Source organism: Manacus candei, unplaced genomic scaffold, assembly GCF_025592945.1.
Source record: "Manacus candei isolate 608988 ecotype Guabito, Panama unplaced genomic scaffold, ASM2559294v1 h1tg000063l, whole genome shotgun sequence".
In the NCBI taxonomy this organism is placed as follows: Eukaryota; Metazoa; Chordata; class Aves; order Passeriformes; family Pipridae; genus Manacus; species Manacus candei.
The window spans coordinates 4,680,453-4,701,988 of NW_026138111.1; the positions used below are offsets into that span (position 1 = coordinate 4,680,453).

At 36.8% G+C, this 21,536-nt stretch overlaps 1 protein-coding gene across 2 annotated transcripts in view; it reads left to right on the top strand.

Annotated features, from left to right (window-relative positions):
• Window positions 1–21,536, top strand: part of TBC1D22A (TBC1 domain family member 22A) — a 164,384-nt gene that overhangs the window by 67,952 nt on the left and 74,896 nt on the right. For both annotated transcript variants that reach the window (XM_051805182.1, XM_051805183.1), the window contains exon 10: window positions 13,750–13,825. In XM_051805182.1, the coding sequence (XP_051661142.1) occupies window positions 13,750–13,825 (76 nt within the window). The remainder of the gene's footprint in view (window positions 1–13,749; window positions 13,826–21,536) is intronic.

Here is a 21,536-nt window from a genome sequence, read left to right on the forward strand (position 1 = left end):
CTGTGGCGTGCCCATACCAACAGGGTTTTGTGGATTCACAAAGCTTTGAGGATTCCAAGGATTCATTCCATTTCCAGCATTTAATGGGCATTCGTTTTTCCAATGTCCTTGTCCTTTACAAAGAGCACACTGATTTGGTCCTATTCTACCACGTCCTCCCCCGTATTGATTTCCAAATCCCGACTGATTGTTAAATCCTCTACCCATTCCTCCCCTTCCCCTATTACCACGACTTCTTCCTCTATGGCCACCGGCCCCATTGTTCTCTCCTGAAGCTTGTAAAAGCGCCAACAAGCTCGCTTGTTGTTTCTTAGTACTTTCCTTTTCCCGATTGTTGTATGCTTTCCAAGCCACTTCTAACAATTTCTCTAAATCTCTTGTTTCTCTCCCTTCCAGTTTTTGAAATTTCTTTCTAATATATTCTTGTGATTGTCCCATAAAGATCAATGCTAATTGTAATTTTCCAGACTCGTCTTCCACTTCTAAATCTGTATACCTCCTAGCTGTTTCCTTTAGCCTTTCTAAAAAGGCAGAAGGGGACTCAGTCTTATCTTGCATTACTGAATATAACTTAGACCAATTCAACGTTTTTGGAATGCCACATCGTATTCCCTCTACCAATAATTCCTGGTAAATTTTTAACTTTTTATAATCTGCGGGGTTATTAGCGTCCCAATCGGGATCCTCCCGCGGTACAAAATCATTTACCGTCCCCCGCGCTGCCCGAGGCAGGGTACGAATCCTTTCCTTTGCTCTCTCCACCATCACCTTTAATACCATTTCTTTTTCTGTTGAATCTAAAATTGTATCTATTAATACCTGTAAATCATTCCAGTCCGGGTCTTGTGTTTTTATAACCATTTTTATAACACGAGCCACCCGCTCAGGATTTTCTCTATATGTCCCAGCTGACTGTTTCCAAATTAGTAAATCATTAGGCGAAAAAGGAACTTTTATCATGATTTTTCCCCTGCCTGCTCCAACCGCTTCTCGCAAGGGAGCCATCAATCTAGGGGGTGAGAGCGAAACGTCTGTCTCCCTCCCCCCTCCCCGTCTTCTTTCCCTCTCCCTTCGCCCTCTCCGAGTCCGTTCTGCTAGAGGAGTTCTGTCACATTCCCACCCCCCTGTTTCTTCCTCATCCGAGGATGATTCTAACGGGGGCATGGTGTGTGATTGTGCCCTTGCACGTGAAGGGAGACTATTTCTCGGGGGCGCACTTGGAGTTACTCCGGGGGAGACTAACAAAGACACATCCTCCTTTGGTTCTGAAAACCGTATTTTCTGCTCATGTTTATCATCCAATCCTTTCAATATCTTTATACTCCGCTCTTGACATTTCTTACATTTATCATCCTCCAGTTCCAGTTCTTTCAACACTAAGATACCACATTCCTTTTGCCATTCAGTGTTTTGTTCTAAATAATAAAACAAATCCAGATATGGTATTTCATCCCACTTCTCATTCTCTCGTAAATATCGCATCAAAGGGGTTATAATTTCCAGAGTCAGTGATCCATTTCTGGGCCACAGCATTCCTCCTGTTTCATATTGAGGCCATACATTATTACAATAATCAATCAACTGTTTCTTGCTTAACTCTTGTCCAAAATTTCCTTCCTTCCAATGTTTTAACAAGCAACCAAGCGGAGAATTGCTAGGGATATCTTTTTCTGTGCAGGATAGTGCTCTAAAGGTTTTAAATGACATCATGCTTGCTACTAGCTCACACACACACCACAATCTAAATTCATCAAATTCACAATAACACAACAACACAAAACAATACTTTTAACGACCAGCACGATAACACAACAATATAAACCAGAACAAAACCAAAACCAAAACCAACTCGCCGATTCTCCCTCTGAGAGGCGAGTGCTGGTACTGCGCAGCTTTCGCCGCGTCTTACGACCAGCGCCTAGGCTTCCCAACCAAGGTACCTTTAGCCCAACCCAGCGGGACACTCACTATCCCGTCTTATAGGCAGGCTCCCAACCAACAAACCTAAAAGAATAAAGCACCTTCGGGCTTACCTAGAGGGTTGTCCGGCGGGCGCGGGTCGGGCACGGGTCAATGTCTCCCCAGAAATCACCTGGTTGCCGGCATGGAGTAGATCAGCTCGTGAGCCGCCCAGCTACCCCCGGAGTCCCATCTGGGTCGCCAAAACTGTTGCCCGTAAACAAAGACACAAACCAACAGAGTGCCGGTTTATGGGTGCTTTATTCGGGGCCCCGGGAACCTGCGGGCTAACGCCCCAAGTCAGGATTCCGACGACCCTCGTTCTCAGTTCAACTTTTATACACAAACAAGTTTACATGTATTCTCACGGCTAAAACAATTACAGTTTCTATAGCAACCCAGGTGCAGTAGTTTATAACAATTAACAATCATCTACTTTAATCATAAATCTGCTTAAGTTGTCCTACCCCCCTAGAAACTGTTTAACAGACCCTTACCACATCTAAGGTACAAATCGTTACGTACATGCTTGACTAAATCTTTTGATTATTGTTTCTACTTCTTCAGTACATTCTATTCCCACGAACAAGGCTGCTGCTTAACTCACTACTGTAATGTGTTGCTTTCTAGGCCTTACCCTTTTACTTAAGCCTTAGCCATTCTACTACTAAATTTAAACTGCTTTGCAACAATCACAATTTGATTGAGATTTTAAAAGTTGATTTAATAGAAATACTAGGAGATTTTTTAATATAAATTTGTCTCTCTCTAAACTGTCAGTTAATCTTGTAATCTGTAGCTGCATATACTGTCATCAATTTTGGATATTCTGTAATGGTTTTCCTTTTCAGTGCGTCATGATTCTGTGCTCTAAATTTTGTCTTTATTTTTTGTCCTCATTCCAATATTTTCTTACTTGTTTTAAGGAAATAAATGAGAACTTCTAAAATTATAAGAACATAGGATTATAAAATCATAAGAACATAGGATAATTCTGGTAGGAACAGACCTCTACCCAACCTTCGACTCAAAGCAGGGTCAGCTGTGAGGTCAGATCAAGTTTCTCAGGGCTTTGTCCATTTGGGTCCTGAAACCTCCAAGGATGGAGACTGCACAGTCTCTGGGAGTTAACCTGTTCCAATGTTTGCTTGTCCCTATGTTGAAGTTTCTTCCTGATAGCCAGATGGAACTTTTTTTGTTTGTTTATGCTGCTTGTCTCTTATCTTCTCCCTATACACCACTATTAAAAATGGAGCTGTGTTGTCTTGATAATATAGGTTTTATCAGGCTGCTACTAAGTGCTTCTAAAGCCTCCCTTTCTCTAGGTTGAACAACCTAGCCTCTCACAGAGCATGTGCTCCATACCTCCGAGCATCTTGGTGACCTTTTGTTCTTGCTCCAGTTTATTCACATTTTTCTTGCATTGAGGTCCCTAAAACTGGATGTGGTATTCTGGATATGGTCCTAGAATACACCACAAAAGTCCAATTTCGGAGCTCCCTCACAATTTGTTTTAATGTGGAAGAGAAGTTTTTAGACAGGCACAGTTCAGCATGGGGAATGATATCAAAGTTTATTACTAACAGAATAAAAACTATAGAAACTAGAAATCAAACAAATACACAGTATTAATACAATCTCTACCACCCCTGGGGTCCTTCCACATCAATCCAGAAGAACTCTTCAGGACGATAGCTAAAGTCTCTCTCATTGGGGTATCAAGGAAGGCATCTTTTGCACCCCCACCAGCTCCTTGGCCTCTGCTGAGGTCTCTTCCTGGATTGCAAAGGAACATTTGTTTTACCAGGTCTTCATCATGATTACAGGGAGTCAGCTTTTGAGTCCTTTCCCCCCTGGTTTGTGAAGGTTCTTCCCAGAGAGTAAAATGTCCACTCTTGCCTCTCCAGGTTGCAGGGTTTCTGTCTTGCTCAGTCTTTTATATACCCCAGATGGCTTTCACCAAAAGTCCTTACTCAGAAAAAGCCTGCTTGGTTTGGCTTCTCTCTGTTTCAGCTGGTGCAGCTTGACTTCACGTGGCAAGGGGGGTCATTCCCCCCCCTGCATTCCTTGTCTTTCAGTTTTTGGCTGCCCTTGTCCAAACCCACGAGGGCACATCCGAGCCCCTTGGCCTGTCTCCATTTTTCAGTCGCAGCTCCAGGTCACTCCCTCCTCTGCCATTGTGTGGGGGGGTAGCAGTGAGACTGCTTGAAGTTTTTCTCTCATCCTCTGCCTGGAATTCTTCCAGCTCTTCATGATCTCCGCTGCTTCTGCAGCTCCTGGGCCACCCCTTGACCCGTCTCTGGCTCGGCTCCAATGCCTGCCGGGGGGGGCTAGCTCCAACCTCCTGACTGGCCTCTCAAGTCTATGCCACTGCCTCTCCTGGGCAGTGGGGGGGAAAATACCCCTAGCCTTTGACCACAGGCACATGGTCCAGTTATAATACTGTCCCAGGCTCCCCCGCAGCCCAACCGGGGGAGGAAAGAGGGCCTGGCCCCCGGCAAGGGGCCTTCAAGCCTCTCTCCTCTCACCTCATGGCTTCTGAATCCCTCTCTCTCACTGCCAACAACTTCCTTCTGGCTGTTATAATATCCTAATTTCAAAGGGATGAAACGCAGCTCTGATTGTCCCCTGATCGGAAACTCACTTGGGACCAACCACTTCCAGCCCCCCCACAGGGATGAGACAGCTCAAACCACAACATTATTTTTAAGCATTACGAGGAAAATCTGCACAGTATAGGCGATTGAACTCTGGAACTGTTTGGTCAGAGAGGTTGTAGAGTCCTTATCCTTGGAGTTCAAAACCTGATCCACATGGCCTTGAGCAGCTTGCTCCAAGTGACTCTGCTTTGGGCAGGGCTTGGACTTAGATGGCCTCCAGAGCTCTCTGCCAACCTCTCTGATTTCACAGTGAGTGCTGAGTGGGGATAATCCTTTCATCCACTGGGCCAGGAGGCTGCTGCCCAGTTTTGCTGCCAGGACTTGCCACTGACTCATTCTGATCTTGCTGTCTGTTGAGACTTCAGCTTCTTTTCCACAGAACTTGTCTCCAGCCTGTGTTCTCTTGCAAGGTGTGCTGATTTATGTGGATTTATAAAACCCCGTTTCTGAGGATGTGTGTGGCCATATGCAAAATATATCTTCTATGCTCGCGATAAAGCTGGTTGTCTTTAGAACACTTGCAAACAGTAGATGATGCATGAGCATTTTTGCATTTTCACCTGTGGCTGTGCATATGGGAAAACTAAAATTATCCCATGAGTATTTTTTCCATTTAATTAACTAGATGTTCCCATATATCCATTGTAATTAACTTTTTTTTTAATTACTAAATCATCCTTTATAACACTTTTCTCAATAGAGTCTCGTTAATATTCAAGGAAAAAGTTCACATTGATCTGTGCCACCTGAAAATATAATGTTCATGTATAAAATAGAGTATAACTCTTCATTTTAAGTTTGAGTGTAATGGTAATAAAATAACCAAAGAATAAATATATGCATTGCATAATTATCTAACCAGATGTATAAAAATAGAATTAAAATATTAATATCATTATTTATCATGGCTTGGTAATTTTTAGAATAAAAGGGAGATAATTCATTCCCAGGGACTGGAGTATGCTGAGGTATATATTATCTGTTTCTATGGCTGATCAAATAGCAAGATTTATGATATTTGCAGGGAATCCTGCAAAGCTCTTTCTCACTCCTGAGTTATGGAAAGTTGTTGCTAAGGTGTGCCTGAAGTCTGGATGATGGATGGATGGAATGCTGCTTGAAAAGCCTTTCAGAGATCTGCTGGAACCGATAAATAACATGAACATGCATTTCAAATGTTGAGAAGTACATGCAGAAATAATTATTTATAGGACCTTCCAAAGGTTTATTTTAATGGAAAAATAGGTCAAGTATAGCTTTCTTTGTACCTTTTCATTAGCTGAATGGAGAAAGTAGTTTTTCATCCCGACTTTCTCAGCTGAATATAGCACAGCAAATGTGGTGTGTTCAGGGAAAATGGGATATATGATATAACTATCTGACAAGCAGTCTTCAGAGTCTCTGCTAACATTATATAACTGAAAGACAGTACTACAGTCATGCTCCACTTCCTGTATAAACAAATTCTAATGCCAGTCAGAAATGTATTCTTGAGAAATGTGGAAACCTTGTCAGGGATTGTCAGAAATGCTAGCAGCAGTTATTTGTGTGTGTTGTTCTCTTCAACGCTTCTACTGCATATTCATGGTCTGTGTCTGTCCCTGCAGCTACTATTGGTGTAACTCCATCTGTGAGTCAGAACTTCTCTATGGTGATAAGTGCTTAGTAGTTTCCAGAAATCCACATTGTTCGTTTTATGCTAGTGTCTTGTCCAAGTTGGATCTTGAGAGTGACAAAACATGGTGAGTTTTGTCCTGAAGATGTGACTATTCCAAGGAAAAACAATGGTTTGCTTGATTAGAATTGTGTTCTGAAACACTTATAAAAATAACAGCTTTTTGGAAAGTCATGAACATGAGAAATTTCATGAGAAATAGGTTCTATAATCAAGGCAGGGATTTGTGCTTGCTCAGCATTCTAGAATGGCTTTTCTTCTGATGAGAAATGGACAACTTCACCATTTTTAGTAATCACTTATCAAATGATACTCCTAAGTGGTATTTTTCCGTTACTCTATCTGTATGTCATATATGAGACTCAAGTCTTCTGACACATAAACTTGGCCACAGTAGGTGCTTCTGTCCAGAATTCTTTTTGTATTCGTGCTCAGATATCTGATTCTATTTCTCTTAATAATCTCTTGGAGCAAATACTGCTTTATGGTGTTTTAAACTTTCAGTGAAGGAAAAGAAGGTTCAAAGAAGAGCAAGAGTTTAGAAACTTTTCTGTAAGCAAGTTTTACCTTTCTCAATTAAAGAGGTTTCTAGTAGCTTGCTTAGTCACTGGAGGACTTATGTTCCTCCCCATCAGTTTGAGAAGACTGAATGCATCACTAGGATGCTGTGCATCAGGATGCCTAGTAAGAATTTCAGGGTCAACTGCTAACTCTGCTCAGTTTAGTATGTATCTGTGATTTTCTCCTATTAGGTCTCTGGTAATGGGTAAACAAGAAGGCCAATGCTCAAAACTGCTTTTGTACTAGATGGAATGGAATGGGTTAGATATGACATTAGATTTTCAAAATGATTTGAAGGGAATTCAGGAGAGCACAGACAATTAGACACATGCATCAGGGAAGTTTGGAGAAAGTGTAGAATAAGCAGAATTAATGGTGAAAAGATAAAAACTATATTATTTAAGATTTTCTATAACTCCTGTAAAGCAGCACAAACCTGACAGCTTTTGGAAGGAATCAGTGAGCCTGTGAACAACTGTATGGTTTAATTGTATTTCCAAAGTGCATTTTGATAAAGTCCTTTTTACCAGAAGTTCATAAAAAAGCTAAGCATATATGGTAGAAACATTACCTGTTATCACATAGGGAGGAGAAGGGTTTATATAAGTAGTTCTTGAGAGTAAACATCACTTTGCTACTTTTAAAACCTAAAATCAGCTTGTGCTCAGTATGCTCTATGCTGTTCTAATCCCTTTTGCCTGTCTCATTTTGAAAGGATGGCTTCAAAGTCAAAAAAATAATAATGGAGCAAATAAGTGGAACAGTTTCTGGGTGATGGATTATGTTCTCCAACTTGGATGACTTAGTTAAGTGGAGGAATGTAATACAAGTTTTTAAAATGATGAACTGCATGAAGAAGGTGTATAGGGAGTAGTTGCTTTCTGTCGTGTCTGATGCAAGACCTAGATAGTATCTTGTACTTCTGCTGAGTGATAGTCTTAAAAAAAGAGTAATTGAGTAGCTAAGCTGCTGGGCTACTTGTCAAAGGATGAAAAACATTTTACATGGGTTTAGAATCTGAAAAAAATTGAAGTTTTGTTGACAAAAAATCTTCAACTTTAGTTATGAAGATACCACTCTGAGTTAGGGAAGTCTCAGCACTGCAAACTGGAAACTGAAGGAACGCTGCAAATACATCACTGCAGGCTTTTTTTGCTCCTACCATCCCCTACAGTAATTTGCTGCTGGCTGCTCTTAAAAGGGAGAAGCCAAGGTGGTTCTTTTGTTTGGCCCAGTAGCCAGTTTTAAGTTTGTAATGATAAGCTTTGGTTGGTACTTCAGGTAATAGAAAATTGAGGGTAGCGGTAGGATTTATGCTGCATGCTGTAGTTTTTCTTAAGAGCAGGTGTCATCAGAAGCTCTTAAAGAACCTGTGTCTCTTTGGAAGCTAATAATGCAGTTCCCTAGCCTGTCGCTGAGAGCAAAATTTTCAGGAAGTCAACAAATCTGTTTGTAATCTATAGATGATATATACTGTGCTATCAGTATGCTTCAGCATACAAATATTTTATCTTCTACCTAAAATTTACAGCATCAGTTTTTGGGATTGTAGGTGTCCATATTTATTATTCCTAGGTCTTATCCAGATTTGAACTGTTGTCTGGCCTATGCCAGAATCCAAAAATATACCTTGAGCACTTCTGTTATTGCTACTTGAACAGTTTCTGTAATTTATAATAAATCCACTTGTATGAAACTAGGTTTGACTGCACAACCCAGTAGAAGGTTGGATCTTTGGTTCTGTGGATACTATTCTAACTTGAGAATCAGTACCTACCTTTTAATAAGCTGTTGCTTTTTTTCATCCTTTTATGTAGGAATAAGTAAGATACTGTTTTGCATTTAAAAAAAATTGAGCTGCAATGCTTTGTAAATCTCTTTCTTAGTACTTAGGTAATTTTACATTTTCAAAAGTCAGGCTTAATAATTACAAAGGTAGAAAGAGCTTTTCTTTTAAAGGAAGTATCTTGGAGTAATTACAGAACATGCAATGGAATATGTGCTAACAGCATAGTCCAGCACACTTGTGTTTGTTCTTGTGCATGCACACTCTCTTCCTCCTGAACTGTATTTAAGAGTGAATTTACATTATAATCTCGATCTTCAAGAAACATTTTGGCTAAACTGTGCCTAGCATTGATAGTGTTATTATATGTGCTGCCTATCATCAACTAGTGTCATGTTCCCTCCCTCCTCCCCCTACCTTTTCACATAACTTTGAGAGCAGGGTGAACTGAGATTTTAAATAGGATTTTGCTTATAGAATTCAGAAATATATGAATGAAGTACTTAAATGAGTTAAAAAAATAAAATTCCTAAGATCACTTTCTGACATAATGAGATAAGAAAGAAAGCTTTATTTCTTTCAGTTGTCATTTGTTCATGTGATACTATACTTGAACATACCTAAATTGGTGTATAAGAATTCTTAAATTTACATCAGTAGAGAAAATAGACATCGATGTCTGTGTGTCCCTATGATGCTTAATGTATGCTTTATATTTAAAAGTTCTGTTCTGATTCATAAAACCTTTTTAAAAATGAACAAACAACACGTGAAGACTTCGTGTCAAAACTTTCCACTTGCTTCTATAAATGATGCTGATATTTTCATCACTACATTGTTGGTGAACAGTGTGTGTGACCTGAAAAGATGGAGAAGCATTGTGCCTATACCTCTGCTTGGCTGCATTCATTATGTCAAATTATTGACAATGGTTTTTCTTTTAGTTTGGCTGGTTCTGTTTCTCCTTCATGATGACATAAAAGATTGTTTTCCTTTCCTCTTCAGCTTTTTTCTTCTTTTAAAGTTATCCCATCATCACCTATTTAAAGAAAAAGCTAACACCTGTAACATCTCCCTCCCTTCCTCTCTCACTCCCTCTCTTCTCCCCTCTTTCCACCCTCTTCCCCCTGCTCTCTTTTTGTGAGTATAGGAGGATAGTCCCGGTTAAATTTGTCCTGTGCATTTTTTCAAGTTTCTTCCATTTAGAGTTTCTCTACCCTTAAAAAATGTAAGAAGTTACCTAATACTTTTAATAATGTTTAGTGAAGTCTGTGATTTTAGTATTTTATTTTAAATTATAATGACTATGTTTTGAGAAGAAGTCCTGCCAGATCTAGTTGTAGGTACGGGACAGTGGGGTGGTTATACAGAATAAGTACAGATTACTAACACAAAAATTTGAAGCTGAAGCAAGTTTTGATCTCTTGTGACATTATAAAGTCTTAACCTTCTGTATTGTAAGGTGAAACTAATTATGTGTCAGAGTCTGAACTAGATATTATAACCACTCAGCTGTAGTAGATTAGCATAGTTCCCTGAAAGTGTGTTGGAAGCCATCTGAGCAGAACATCAAGGAATTTAGATATTGCACACCAGTGCATGAATTTTTTATATTTATCATGGATTCTGTTGTGTACTTATGCATACTTTGTCATATGTGAATGCTTACTGGAAAGTGTCAAGAACAGTGTTTAGAAATAACAGATATTTTGTGTGAACTCTCTGCTACAGATCTGTTGAGGCAAGACAATTCTGTTCTCAGTTACTTATGACATTTTTAAGACTTTGTCTTTTGCTTAATAACGATGGTCAAAGTTACACAAGGAATAAATGAGGAAATACAACAAAAATATGTAGAATGAGTAATGCAAAGAGGACCCACAACTGTGAGGGGGAATAGGTAGGAGAGTTAAATGCTAGACTTTTTTTTTTTCTGTGAAAGTTAGCAGAGAACTTATGTGGCAAGGTTTTTGTAGCAGGGGAGCTATAGTGGTGTCTTCTGTGAAAGAGGCCCTGTGTGACACAGAACCAGTTTCAACCACCTCCCAGATGGACCAAAGCTGGTGATGATGGTGGTGCCTCTGTGGTAATGTATTTAAGAAAGGGTAAAAACCACTGTGCAGTGATGAGAGAGGAGTGAGAAAATATGAGCGGAAATAGCCTTTCAGACACCCAGGGCAGTGAAGAAGGAGGGGGGAGGAGATGCTTCAGGCACCAGAGCAGCACCCTGCAGCCCCTGATGAAGACCGTGGTGAGGTAGCTGTGCCCCTGCAGCCCATGGAGGTCCATCGTGGAGCAGAGATCCACCTGCAGCCCCTGTGGAGGACCCCACGCTGAAGCAGGGGGAGGTGCCTTGGTGGAAATGCAGCCTGTGGAGAGGAGCCCTCACAGGAGCAGGCTTTCTGGCAGGATGTATGGCTCATTGGGAGCAGCAGAGATGAAGTGTTGTGAACTGACCATGTGTTCTCCATTCCCCTGCAGCTCTTGGCAAGGAGGAGATAGAAGAGTTGGGGGAAAAGTTGAGTCAAATTTCAAAGCTGGTATCGCCAATTAAATTGAATGATAGAGGAATTAAAATCTTAGCCATTGTACTTTGATGTTGCCCTGAGCAATAGTTCATGAATTTCCTGAGTTTAACATGTTTTTTCTATAACTGCATTACTAGCTTTTTTCTCCACCTATAAGAACAAAAGGGGCAAGGATAGTAGATAATGGAATACCTTTTATGTTTACAAAGTCCTTCTCACAATTTCACAAACTTCAGAAAGTCAACTACAAGTGTCATAGGAGGGAATATGTAGAACATAGTTTAATTAGAAGAGAGAACTGGAGGAGCCAAGAAAGCCCTTTCCAGTTAGATGAGTCAGCACAAATAGAAGAGTGACTCCCAGCTGTGTTCATTTGCAGCTGAAATAATGAACAGAAAAATAAATAAGCAAAAGATCAAATGTAGTGAAAAGCAAACTTGCCTGTTTTCAAATCAAGATGGCAGTTTTGGGTTGCATTTCCAGGTGTGTGTGGAGTAAATTAGGCTTTGAGAGAGAAAACAGTTTCAGATTCATAGATCACAGTTGGGAGTTGCACTCTCTGGGGAGACAGTAATGATCGAAGCACTGGTGTTTTAACTCTGTGTTGACTTTCAGTGTTAAATATGTGAAGATACTTTTACAGAGGATCTGTTACAGAGGAAATAATTGAGTTCCATGTTGCTGTACTTTGAGTGCAATACTACTTCTAGAAACACCAGTTAACTTTCTTTAAATAAATAGAACAGCATATGGAAAAAAAAAATTAACACAGTTTTTGTTGTTAGAGTAGGTTCTGTGAAGAAAATTATAATGATTACCTAAAGATGCTGTGTCCTGGATATTATACCTGAGTGTGTCTGCCTTGGAAAAGGCAGTTTTCCAGTGCATGGGATAGTTTCTTTGTTCCCATAATGGGGTTATAATAGATTTGAATTCTGTGTGAGTCTTTCTGTTCTTTCAGTTTTGGTGCTTTATTGCACTACAGAGGATGCTTATATTCTGTGTGAGAAACAACACCAACAAGATGAAATGGATGCCTATTTTACTTGGTGATTCTTGTGGAAAATTCAAAAATTCAGAGAATTATTCTTGCTTCCTCATCCACGCTGTTTTGGTTTATACTTTAATTTCTGATATTAATTACTGTGAAAGGGCTACTGCTAGGCCAGTAGAAAATTTTACTATGGTTTTTAAAATAGCTACTACTGTGGTCAGTTACAAGTGATGAGAGCAGTGATAGACTTTTTGATACTGTGAATAACTTGTTGGCTGATGCACTGTAACTAACAATTATTAGCGTATCATTTTGCCTTGAGAACTTTTAGACTTCATAGTTCATGCTAGTTTTATAGAATTTGAAGATTAAATTACAATTCAGTTTCATAAAACAAATCAAAAGAAAAATCATGTAAATACAGTCAAGAAAGTCAATAAGGCTTTTTTTTTTTAATAGAAAAATGTGTCAGGATACATAAAAATGAACTGATAATCATGCCTTTTACTTTACCAAGTTGAAATTTGAAATCAAGTCAAGAAAAATTAATATTTCAATGTCAGTGAAAATCTTTTTGGTCTGACTTTTGGATAGTTACTCATCTCTCCAATTGATAAAGGAATTACTCAAACAATAGTGGTTGAGATGAAAAATCCTTTACCCTCATTTACCACTCTGTAAGAAGTGGTTACTCAAAAAAACCTCTGCATAGCAACTTTCTTTTAAAATATATATGGGTAATTTTCTTTTCTTAAATGTCTCAAGAACCACAGCAAAAACGTAACAAAATGAGTTGAATGAAGGGATTCTCAGTTAAATATTCAGAAACATTGCTTTATATTTAAATAATGTAATAATTTAAAAAGATCGATTACTTTGGGGTTCAAGCAGAGATACCTGTCTTGTTCTCATTATTTCAAACTCTAGTCTATATTGTAGAGCTGCAATCCAAAAATTAAAAATCCACTTAGAGTTAATACATTTAAACAAATAAATGCAAATATAACTCCATTTTAGCTATATAGGTTGTGTGTTAGATTTGGATGCATGACTTTAACTGTAATCTTGGTTCAGAACAGTTTTGACTACATTAAAACCGACTTTTGATTTCTTATGCTTCTTGAAGTTATTATTCCACACTTCTAAAGATCAAATTATTTTCCTGTCTCTGATTATGGTCTAAATTTTCATGTTTCCTACATTATTTGTGTTAGAATTGTAAATTTATGAGAAAAAAATCACCTTAAGAAAACTCTAACATGGCACATTTTGGCATATAAGATGAGAGCCTTTCAAACCTACTTGGACTTGTGCAATAAAGCTGTAACTTCAGTAGATCAGCAAGTAGAGAGCAGTTGTTGCAGGCATAGCTATAGGATATATACTGTTAGAGATGGGGAATCGCAGGACTATATATTGTGATGATTTACTATTTTACTGTAGAAGCAGACCTAGGAAATGTAGAAGGAAAACAGAAACACTATAGGAAACCGTAGAAAAATGCATGGATTTAGATAAGTAATTGAAAGAAAAGAAATTTTTTGTCTTTTCTACAACTAATGACTTGCATATGTTCTGTTCCTTAGGATAACTACACATTTGCACAACCAGGAATTCAGAAGAAAGTGAAAATGTTGGAAGAACTTGTTAGTCGGATTGATGGTAAGTCTTGATGGCTAAGCTTATTTCTGACTGATGTTTCATTGAAAGTGTTTAGTTAAAATGTTTGCCAGAAGACAAGCCAACTTCACTGCAGTCACCTGCAGTGGTGGGGTAACATTGCCTTCCTCAGGTGAGGTGTCATCATTAGTTTGTTGCACACTGGCCTTTGCGGATCACTGTCGTGTGTCATTTAAAAGAAAGCCTCTAGAGCGTGAGCCACTTTCATTACTTTTTATAAAGGCAATATAATCAAAATTCAATGACAATTTCTTTGCAGCAGAGTAATGACCACATACAAAAGGCAGCCAGTATTCATTTCACATTAAGTCTCAACGATTGTTGTAATTCATGCAAGTCACAGTGGTTGTTTATGGTTGTCCTTTGGCACTATGTTTTGTGCCTCTGTGCATCATTTTACTATCTGGAATGCCTGAATAATTTCTCTGTGGAATCCAATTAATTATGAACTCTAGAAATAACATCTTTAATTTTATAGATAAATTACAGTATGTGCAGGGGTAATTTTAGATTATGCTTTCATGTTGTTGCAGGGCACTTTGAAATATTTTCCACCTTCATCCTTAAAATAATTCCCTTCATGAAATGCTGACTGTCATATTGCTAGAACAGAGTTTAATTAAATGAAATGCAAGAGATAATGCTTGCCCATTCTAAACATACTCTCCTGATAGTTTGTTAAATTAATGAACACAGTATTAACAAAGTGTTGCCAAGCAGAACCAGGCAACACTAGCCTGTCAGTGATGGCTTAGAAAAAATATTCCTTGTGTAGCTTAATATTTGATAATCTTCTTGGAAACATTAATTCCATCTTTTTGTTACACATACTGTGAAGTTTTTTTGGGCCAGTGCTTACCATAGGAGATTTTGCCTGCTCATATGTACATCCTAAATATTTGATAATGGTCTTCGTACTTTTCTAGGTTGTTAAAGTATTTTTAATGATCAAAAACTAAGGGCAGGAGAACAATGTTTTTGTAATATTACACTATACATTCAAATGTATGCAAAAATTCTTGATGTAGATACATTTTATAAAATGCAAATTAATATGAAAAATAAAAGGGGATATTTCTATATATTAGGTAGCCAAATATTTATATTAAAAATATCTTTAAATCAGTGTATTTAAGTACTTTAAAAATAAGCTAACTGCTTGTAATGTGACTTTTTATATGTCATTTTAGGTTTGCATCGATATTGGTGTTTACATTTCACTTATAGAAGCAAATGATTATATATTAAATTATATATTAAATAAAGTGTATAATTATAAGGCCTATAAATAGACTTTCTTAACTTGGTCAATGAATATTTATATAAACAAATTGTTTAACCAAGGTTTTAAAATTAAAAATAGCATTCTGATAATCCACTTTATTTTTTGATTTAATAAAAATATTTAGTATAATACAATATATTATTGTTTGGTTTTTTAAGGAAGAAGGAAATGCTGAAGTCTTATTTGTACTTTCAGTGCTTTGGGGATATAGTTAAATAACTTCTGTAGGTTTAGGAGGCATTATTTTTAAGATTTCACACTTTAAAAAAAATAAGGCAGATAGTTATAGCAAATAGTTCTGTTTTCTTATACTGTCCTTTGATCATTCTTTGTAACTGAAATTAAAATGAGGTTCCCAATTTTTATCTAATTTAAAATAATTCTGTGGGGTCTTTATAATTTTCGTAGCTTTCAGTAGACATTATGAGTGTTTGCTAGCTAATGTTGATTTTTCCTACTGTCCTTAATACTTGCAAAGTAAAATCTCAGATTACTTTTAATGCCAGATGATTTCCATGGTTGAGTAGTAGAGGATGTTTTGAGCAGTATAATTGGAGAAAGCAAAGCCAAATCCTTACTTTAAAGAATTTATCATCCTCTAGGAGGTGTATTTTGCAGCTTGTCTATATGGCATACCTGTAGCATATGTAGAGGAGATGTTAAGGGAAACTATTTTAAAAAGTAATGGGATTACAATGCTTCAGAATGGTGGAAATTTCATTAGATGTTTTTCCTTTGTAGAAATTAGTAAGTATTTTAAAAAGGTATCATTGCTCTTAGGAAAAGAAGCAAGTAGTTAATGTAATTGACATTATGGAAATTTATAATTCTTTAGGTTATATGGGGCCTCCGGAAATCAGTGTTCCAAACTTCTGCCCTTGCCTCTCTTGATCTCTGTCTAAGGGGACAGGGTCAACTTAGATCGAGCTGTGTAGAGTCTTGCCCTGTTGGGTTTTGAGTGATTCTGGGATGCAGATTGTGCAGCTTCTTCGAGTAAGGCTGTTGGAAGTTTAACTACTTCCATTGTGATTTTTTTTTAAAATAAATAAATAATTTTTTTTTTAAATGGAACTTAGGTTCACTGCCTTTTATTTTATCTCAGTGTACCTCTGAGAAGAATCTGGCTCCACATTCTCTACATGCTCCCACTAGGTAGTTGTAGCTGTTCATAGACTTCTTTTTAAGACTGAACAAACCCAGTTCTGTCAGCCTCCTTTCATGTGTAAGATGCTTCAACTCCCTGTGCCCCCATTGCTCATGAATGCCAGTGTTGCAGAACTGGATGTAATGCTACAGACATGGTTTCCTAAGTGGCGAATACAGAGGAAGAATTAGTTCTCCTGACCTGTTGGCTTCTCTCTTGCTTAGAAAGCCAACATACATTTGGTCTTTCTGCGAGGATGCTTTTGTCCCAGGTACAGCCTGTTGTCCAGCAGGATCCCCAAATCCTTGGCAGCACTGCTTTCCGTCAAGTTGTGCCTGGTCAGTGCTTGTTGAATGAGACTATTTCATCCCAGATAGAGGACATGTCCTGTCCTGAACCTCAGATGGTTCCTATCAGCCATTCCTTCAGCCTGCCAAGGTCCCTTCAAATAGTAGCTCTCACTTTCAACATGTCAGCCACTCTTCCCAGTTTGGTAACATCCACAAACAGTCCACTCTATGCTATCATTAGTTTTTAATAAAGATGTTGCACAGTATTGACCCCAGCGCTGACTCCCAAGGGATGCCATTAGTAAGTAGTTGTCAACTGGACTTTGTCCTACTGATCACAACCTTTATAATAGAGGGGGTTCAGTTAAAAGTTTTGGATAGTAAAAGATACTTTCAATATCCTTAGGGCTGTTTCTTTTTGTCTACAAGACTGTCCACTCAGTTACTTTCTTTTGCAAGAAAAACTCACCAAAGTACATGCAAGATTAAAATAAAGTTTTAGTTGTTAATTAGAGAATGACAGATGTGTACTGCTGTCATAAACTTTTGGATGCCTGAGGTAAGAGTTCCTGAACTTGTTGGCTTTTAAAATGGTGGCATCATGACAATTTGGTTAAATTACATGTTGTTGTGCTTTAGTCTTCATTTCTATTTGCTTTTGTCTTTTATACTGGGTCTGCTATACTGTAGTTAAAGGGGAATGTATGGTTTGTATGAATTCAGTGGCTTTTAAAAAAAAACAAACTCACAATCTATATTATCTGTACATATCCTAAGTGCTAATTAAGGTTACTGTGGAAAAAAATAATGTTCCTGTTGTTACTGTCACATTATTTTCTTGATGCTGGGCAACTGCATGGTGAAGAGGATCTTGATGTAGTAAGTGGCTGTGTGAGTGGATGAAGCTCATACAGATTATTTTCTAGTAGTAATGGATTACCAGTGTATGGAAAGTGATGCTTTTGCTAATGCATTATGTTAGTGATTCAAGCAAACTTCGTTAACCCAGCATTACGGATCACAACTCCCCTCAAAGTAACTGTCCTTGTGTATGCACTGCAGAACATTGCAGAAGACTTCAAATAGCCAAAATACTCTCTTAATTTAATCACAATCTCATTTTGCTTAAACTCCAGAAAACAATTTTGATGAATTGTGTTTAATGGAATTTTTTTGTTTTTTAATTATCATTGTTATAGATGAAATGGAATTTCTAGATAAAACATTTTTCAGTCTCCTTGTCATCATAATTCAGATTTTTGTAGGAGTTATACAAAAAAACTGAGAGGGAGGGTCAATAGGTAGCTCAATAATGTAAGAAATCTGTTATAACTAATTCTGTTTCCTGTAATGCCAGTAGAGCTTTTCTGCTGTAAATCATGAACCATTTCTCATGGTTTATAAAAGGTCATGCTCACATGGCATGCTGTCTTCTACTTTTGCTTCATTTAGATTTTAAAGCAAAGAGACATGGTATAGGGATGCCAAAATTGATTCAGGATTTGTGTTTCCAGAATTCCAGGTGCTCAGCATTTGGCTGGTTTCATGCTTGAGAGAGTCTCAATTTCTTCAGTTTACTATAAGACATCTGGTAATTACATTAGAGCTTGAGGTAGAAGTCTGAGCAGTCATAGATAAAAGTAGTCTTGGGTTTCCACAAACATTGGTAAAAGATGTTAAAATCGTGTAGCATTCTCTAAAATTAGCTAGAAGGCAGTTCTATGAAAAAGACCATCCTACTGTAATGTTAAACATTTTTTATTTATGTTGGCTTCTTACTAGTGTTGCAAAAAACTATAAAGGCAGTATTGGTGACTCAACTTAGTATAAGTATTCTGCATCTTGTGTGAGGATAAGTTTGAAAAGATTTTTTTTCTGCATCTTTTATAGAACAGCTTGGCCTAGGGTTTGCATTTTTGTTCTGCACAACCTGATCTTATTTTTTCTCGTAGTTAAAGAAATTCTGTGCTATTACTGTTCCAGATTCTTTCACCAGAAATCACCAATCGTTTTGTGGAATTGACCCACACTCTTAGTAACAAGTCAGGGAAAAATAAAAATGCAGAAAATTATTAAAAATAAAAAGAAAAAAGAGCTTACTGTTGCTGTATATAGCTTTCCTCTTTTCTTGAAAATGGAAGTGATGGAAAAATACCCAAGAACATAAAAAGAGTGCTGCATTTCGACTTTCCCATAAGGAAGTTTATCTAGAATTCAACTACATTTTTCCAAGTTTCAGTAATATTTCAGAATTTTTACTGTTTCCACTGGGAATGCATCTTCTGGTCATCTGTTTTGGATGACAGCTATTCTTACATATGATATTTTAATTGGGACAATATCTAGTTTGTTTCCATTTTAATGTTATTAAAAAAGTTACACTTTTTTTTAAGAGGGAGGTATTTTTAGTGCCAGATTGAAGTTGTTATATTTGGATTATTTCAAATAATGACTTTTAAAAAATACTACATAGTATTGTTTGGGGTAATATTTTACTTATACCTAAATGCAGTTAAAACGCTCTTTCACCTTTTAAAAAAAATGATCCACTAGTCATACTTTACTTCTTATTTTTATCTTGGATTACAAATGTCTTGGTTGGCCAGTTGTCTTAAGTTCTGTAGATAATGCCACAAATAAGGGCTTTTAATAAAGTATTTTCATACTGTGGTCTTAAATTTATATTTTGCATAGTTTTGCTATTTGCATAAGGATTTTAAATATGACTCTCTGGTAAATAGTTACGTGTTGTGTGTAAATATGTGCAGATCAAGTTCCTAATGAAATGCAGTCAGTTAAAAATTTTTCATTTTTATTTAGCCATTCTGTGTACTTCTCATGCTTTGAAATATTTGCTATAGATACATCTAAAAGGTTAGTTTATAAAATTCTTAATATTTATGTATAATATTATGGTTTCTTATTTAATTGGAGAGGTTTATAAAACATCCTTCATTAGAATATTAGTAGCGGTGGAATTATCCTTTATAACTTCTGAGTTTTAAGAATTGTGTGTTCTTTCTGGGGTACTAAAGTTTCAAATGTCCAGAGTTCACTTGGGTTTCTTACAGTTTCTTCTCTGAGCATTGTGTGGATGTTTGGCATTCAGCAGGTTCTTGTCCCAAGAGATAAAGCTGCCTATTCCCTTAGAACTGTCCAATGCTTCGAACACAGATGTTTCCCAGTTCTACTCAGAACTTAATTTCATATGACGAGTTAAGCCAAAGAGTGCTTAGAGATACCTACTGAGTAGTTTTAATACTTTCATAGTTTCTGAAGGACATTCAGTTTCTCTGGTGATTGAACTTTTTAAACTGCAGAGAAAACTGTTTTGCTTTTTTAAAAAAGAAAATCTGGGTCTCAAAAAGGCAAAATATCAACCAATACTAATACATATTCCTATTAAATGGTTTACTGTTCTTTAATAAGAACTGTCAGAACAAGTGATCTGTTCAGTATACGTGATAGATATAGATTAATTAATTTGTTTTTTAATTGGAATCTTGAGTGACCATACAATGAACTGATAATAAAACTGTGGTAATAGGTGACGTTTGATGTATCTTTGTTAAGTATTCAATCATGCTAATGATTTTTTGGTTGATGGTTAAAGAATGCATAATTGTATGTGCAAAATTATGTTCATGTTTAATTATATTGTAAAACATTTTTTGTGACACCAATAACTTTGAATTAGGATAGTGTTGAAGTATCTGGAAAAAAGAGCTCTAATTGTAAGAGTTGCAAAACTGGTATTCTCAACCATGTGAAAGCATTTTGAATTGGAAATGGACATAGAATTTATTTAGACCTTACTGCTGCTATTGAAAATGAGTGATTAATAAGGACCTTTTCTGTTGGTCCATCTTTATATGTCAGCTTGGTGCTGAAGTGATTAAAAATCTTGTAAGCATTCCATAATTGTTTTAATTAATTTGCACCATAAAGCTCTTTTTCATTTTAATAAAGCTATTTTATTTAGCTCACTAGTAGTTATTTTATATCTGATTTTATGGTTGTAATTACTGTATTATACTTTCATGCACTTGTAAGTGCTGTTCACTGGGCATTATAATTAATTAATATATCTTTTAAATCATATTTTTATGTTTTACCATGGAGATTATATTTGTATGCTATTACAGAGTTCAGAGATCTTAGCAAGGGTTGAGACTGACTGTAAAATCGTTTGTAAATTCCTGACTGCTGTAAGCACTTTTTAAATAGCCAAAACTTGCTGTTTTCATGGCAAATTAAAAAAAGGAAAAAAAGGATGAAAAAAGATGTTTAATATGATTCAAAATTTAAAAAGTGTTAGACATAAACCCTCTTATGAATTGCTACTTTCATTTGAGGCAACTAGGCCTTCCCTCCTTCCTTCCTCTAGTATTTTCTTCTTTTGCTTTGGTATCAGCATCTTGCGCTTTTCAGTATTGGAGTATCGACCATATCTTTTGTGTATGATGAAAATACTTCTCAGCGATTTCATTCATTCTCAGTACATTTAGTGAGCTAAATTCAAATGGATCATTATGTTTAAATTGTAGGCCATGAGGAGGATATAATTTGGTAGTATTTCTGGGTTTCTGCCAGTCATATTTTCACTTTTTAGGACTTTTCAATGTATATTTTTTAAAATGCTTTTATTGTCATTTTTTACAGTGGACAGTTTTATCCCATTACAAAAAGCAAACTAACTCTGGAAAAAGATATAATCAGCATGTAAATATTTTACGTGAATCTCTACTATTACTTGAAGCAGAATTGTCTATCATAATGAGATCTTGTCTTGAGGTGCATGTTTATGATATTTAGAATGTCATCTTCAGTCGTCAAAAATGCTTTTTGTTATTAATTTATATTAATAAAAATTAATATACGTAACCACTACTAAGTCATTGCTAAGCTCTAATCTTGACAAGAATTAGTTTTGTTCAGAATTTCATTAATTCACATTGGGGGTTGTAAGTCTTA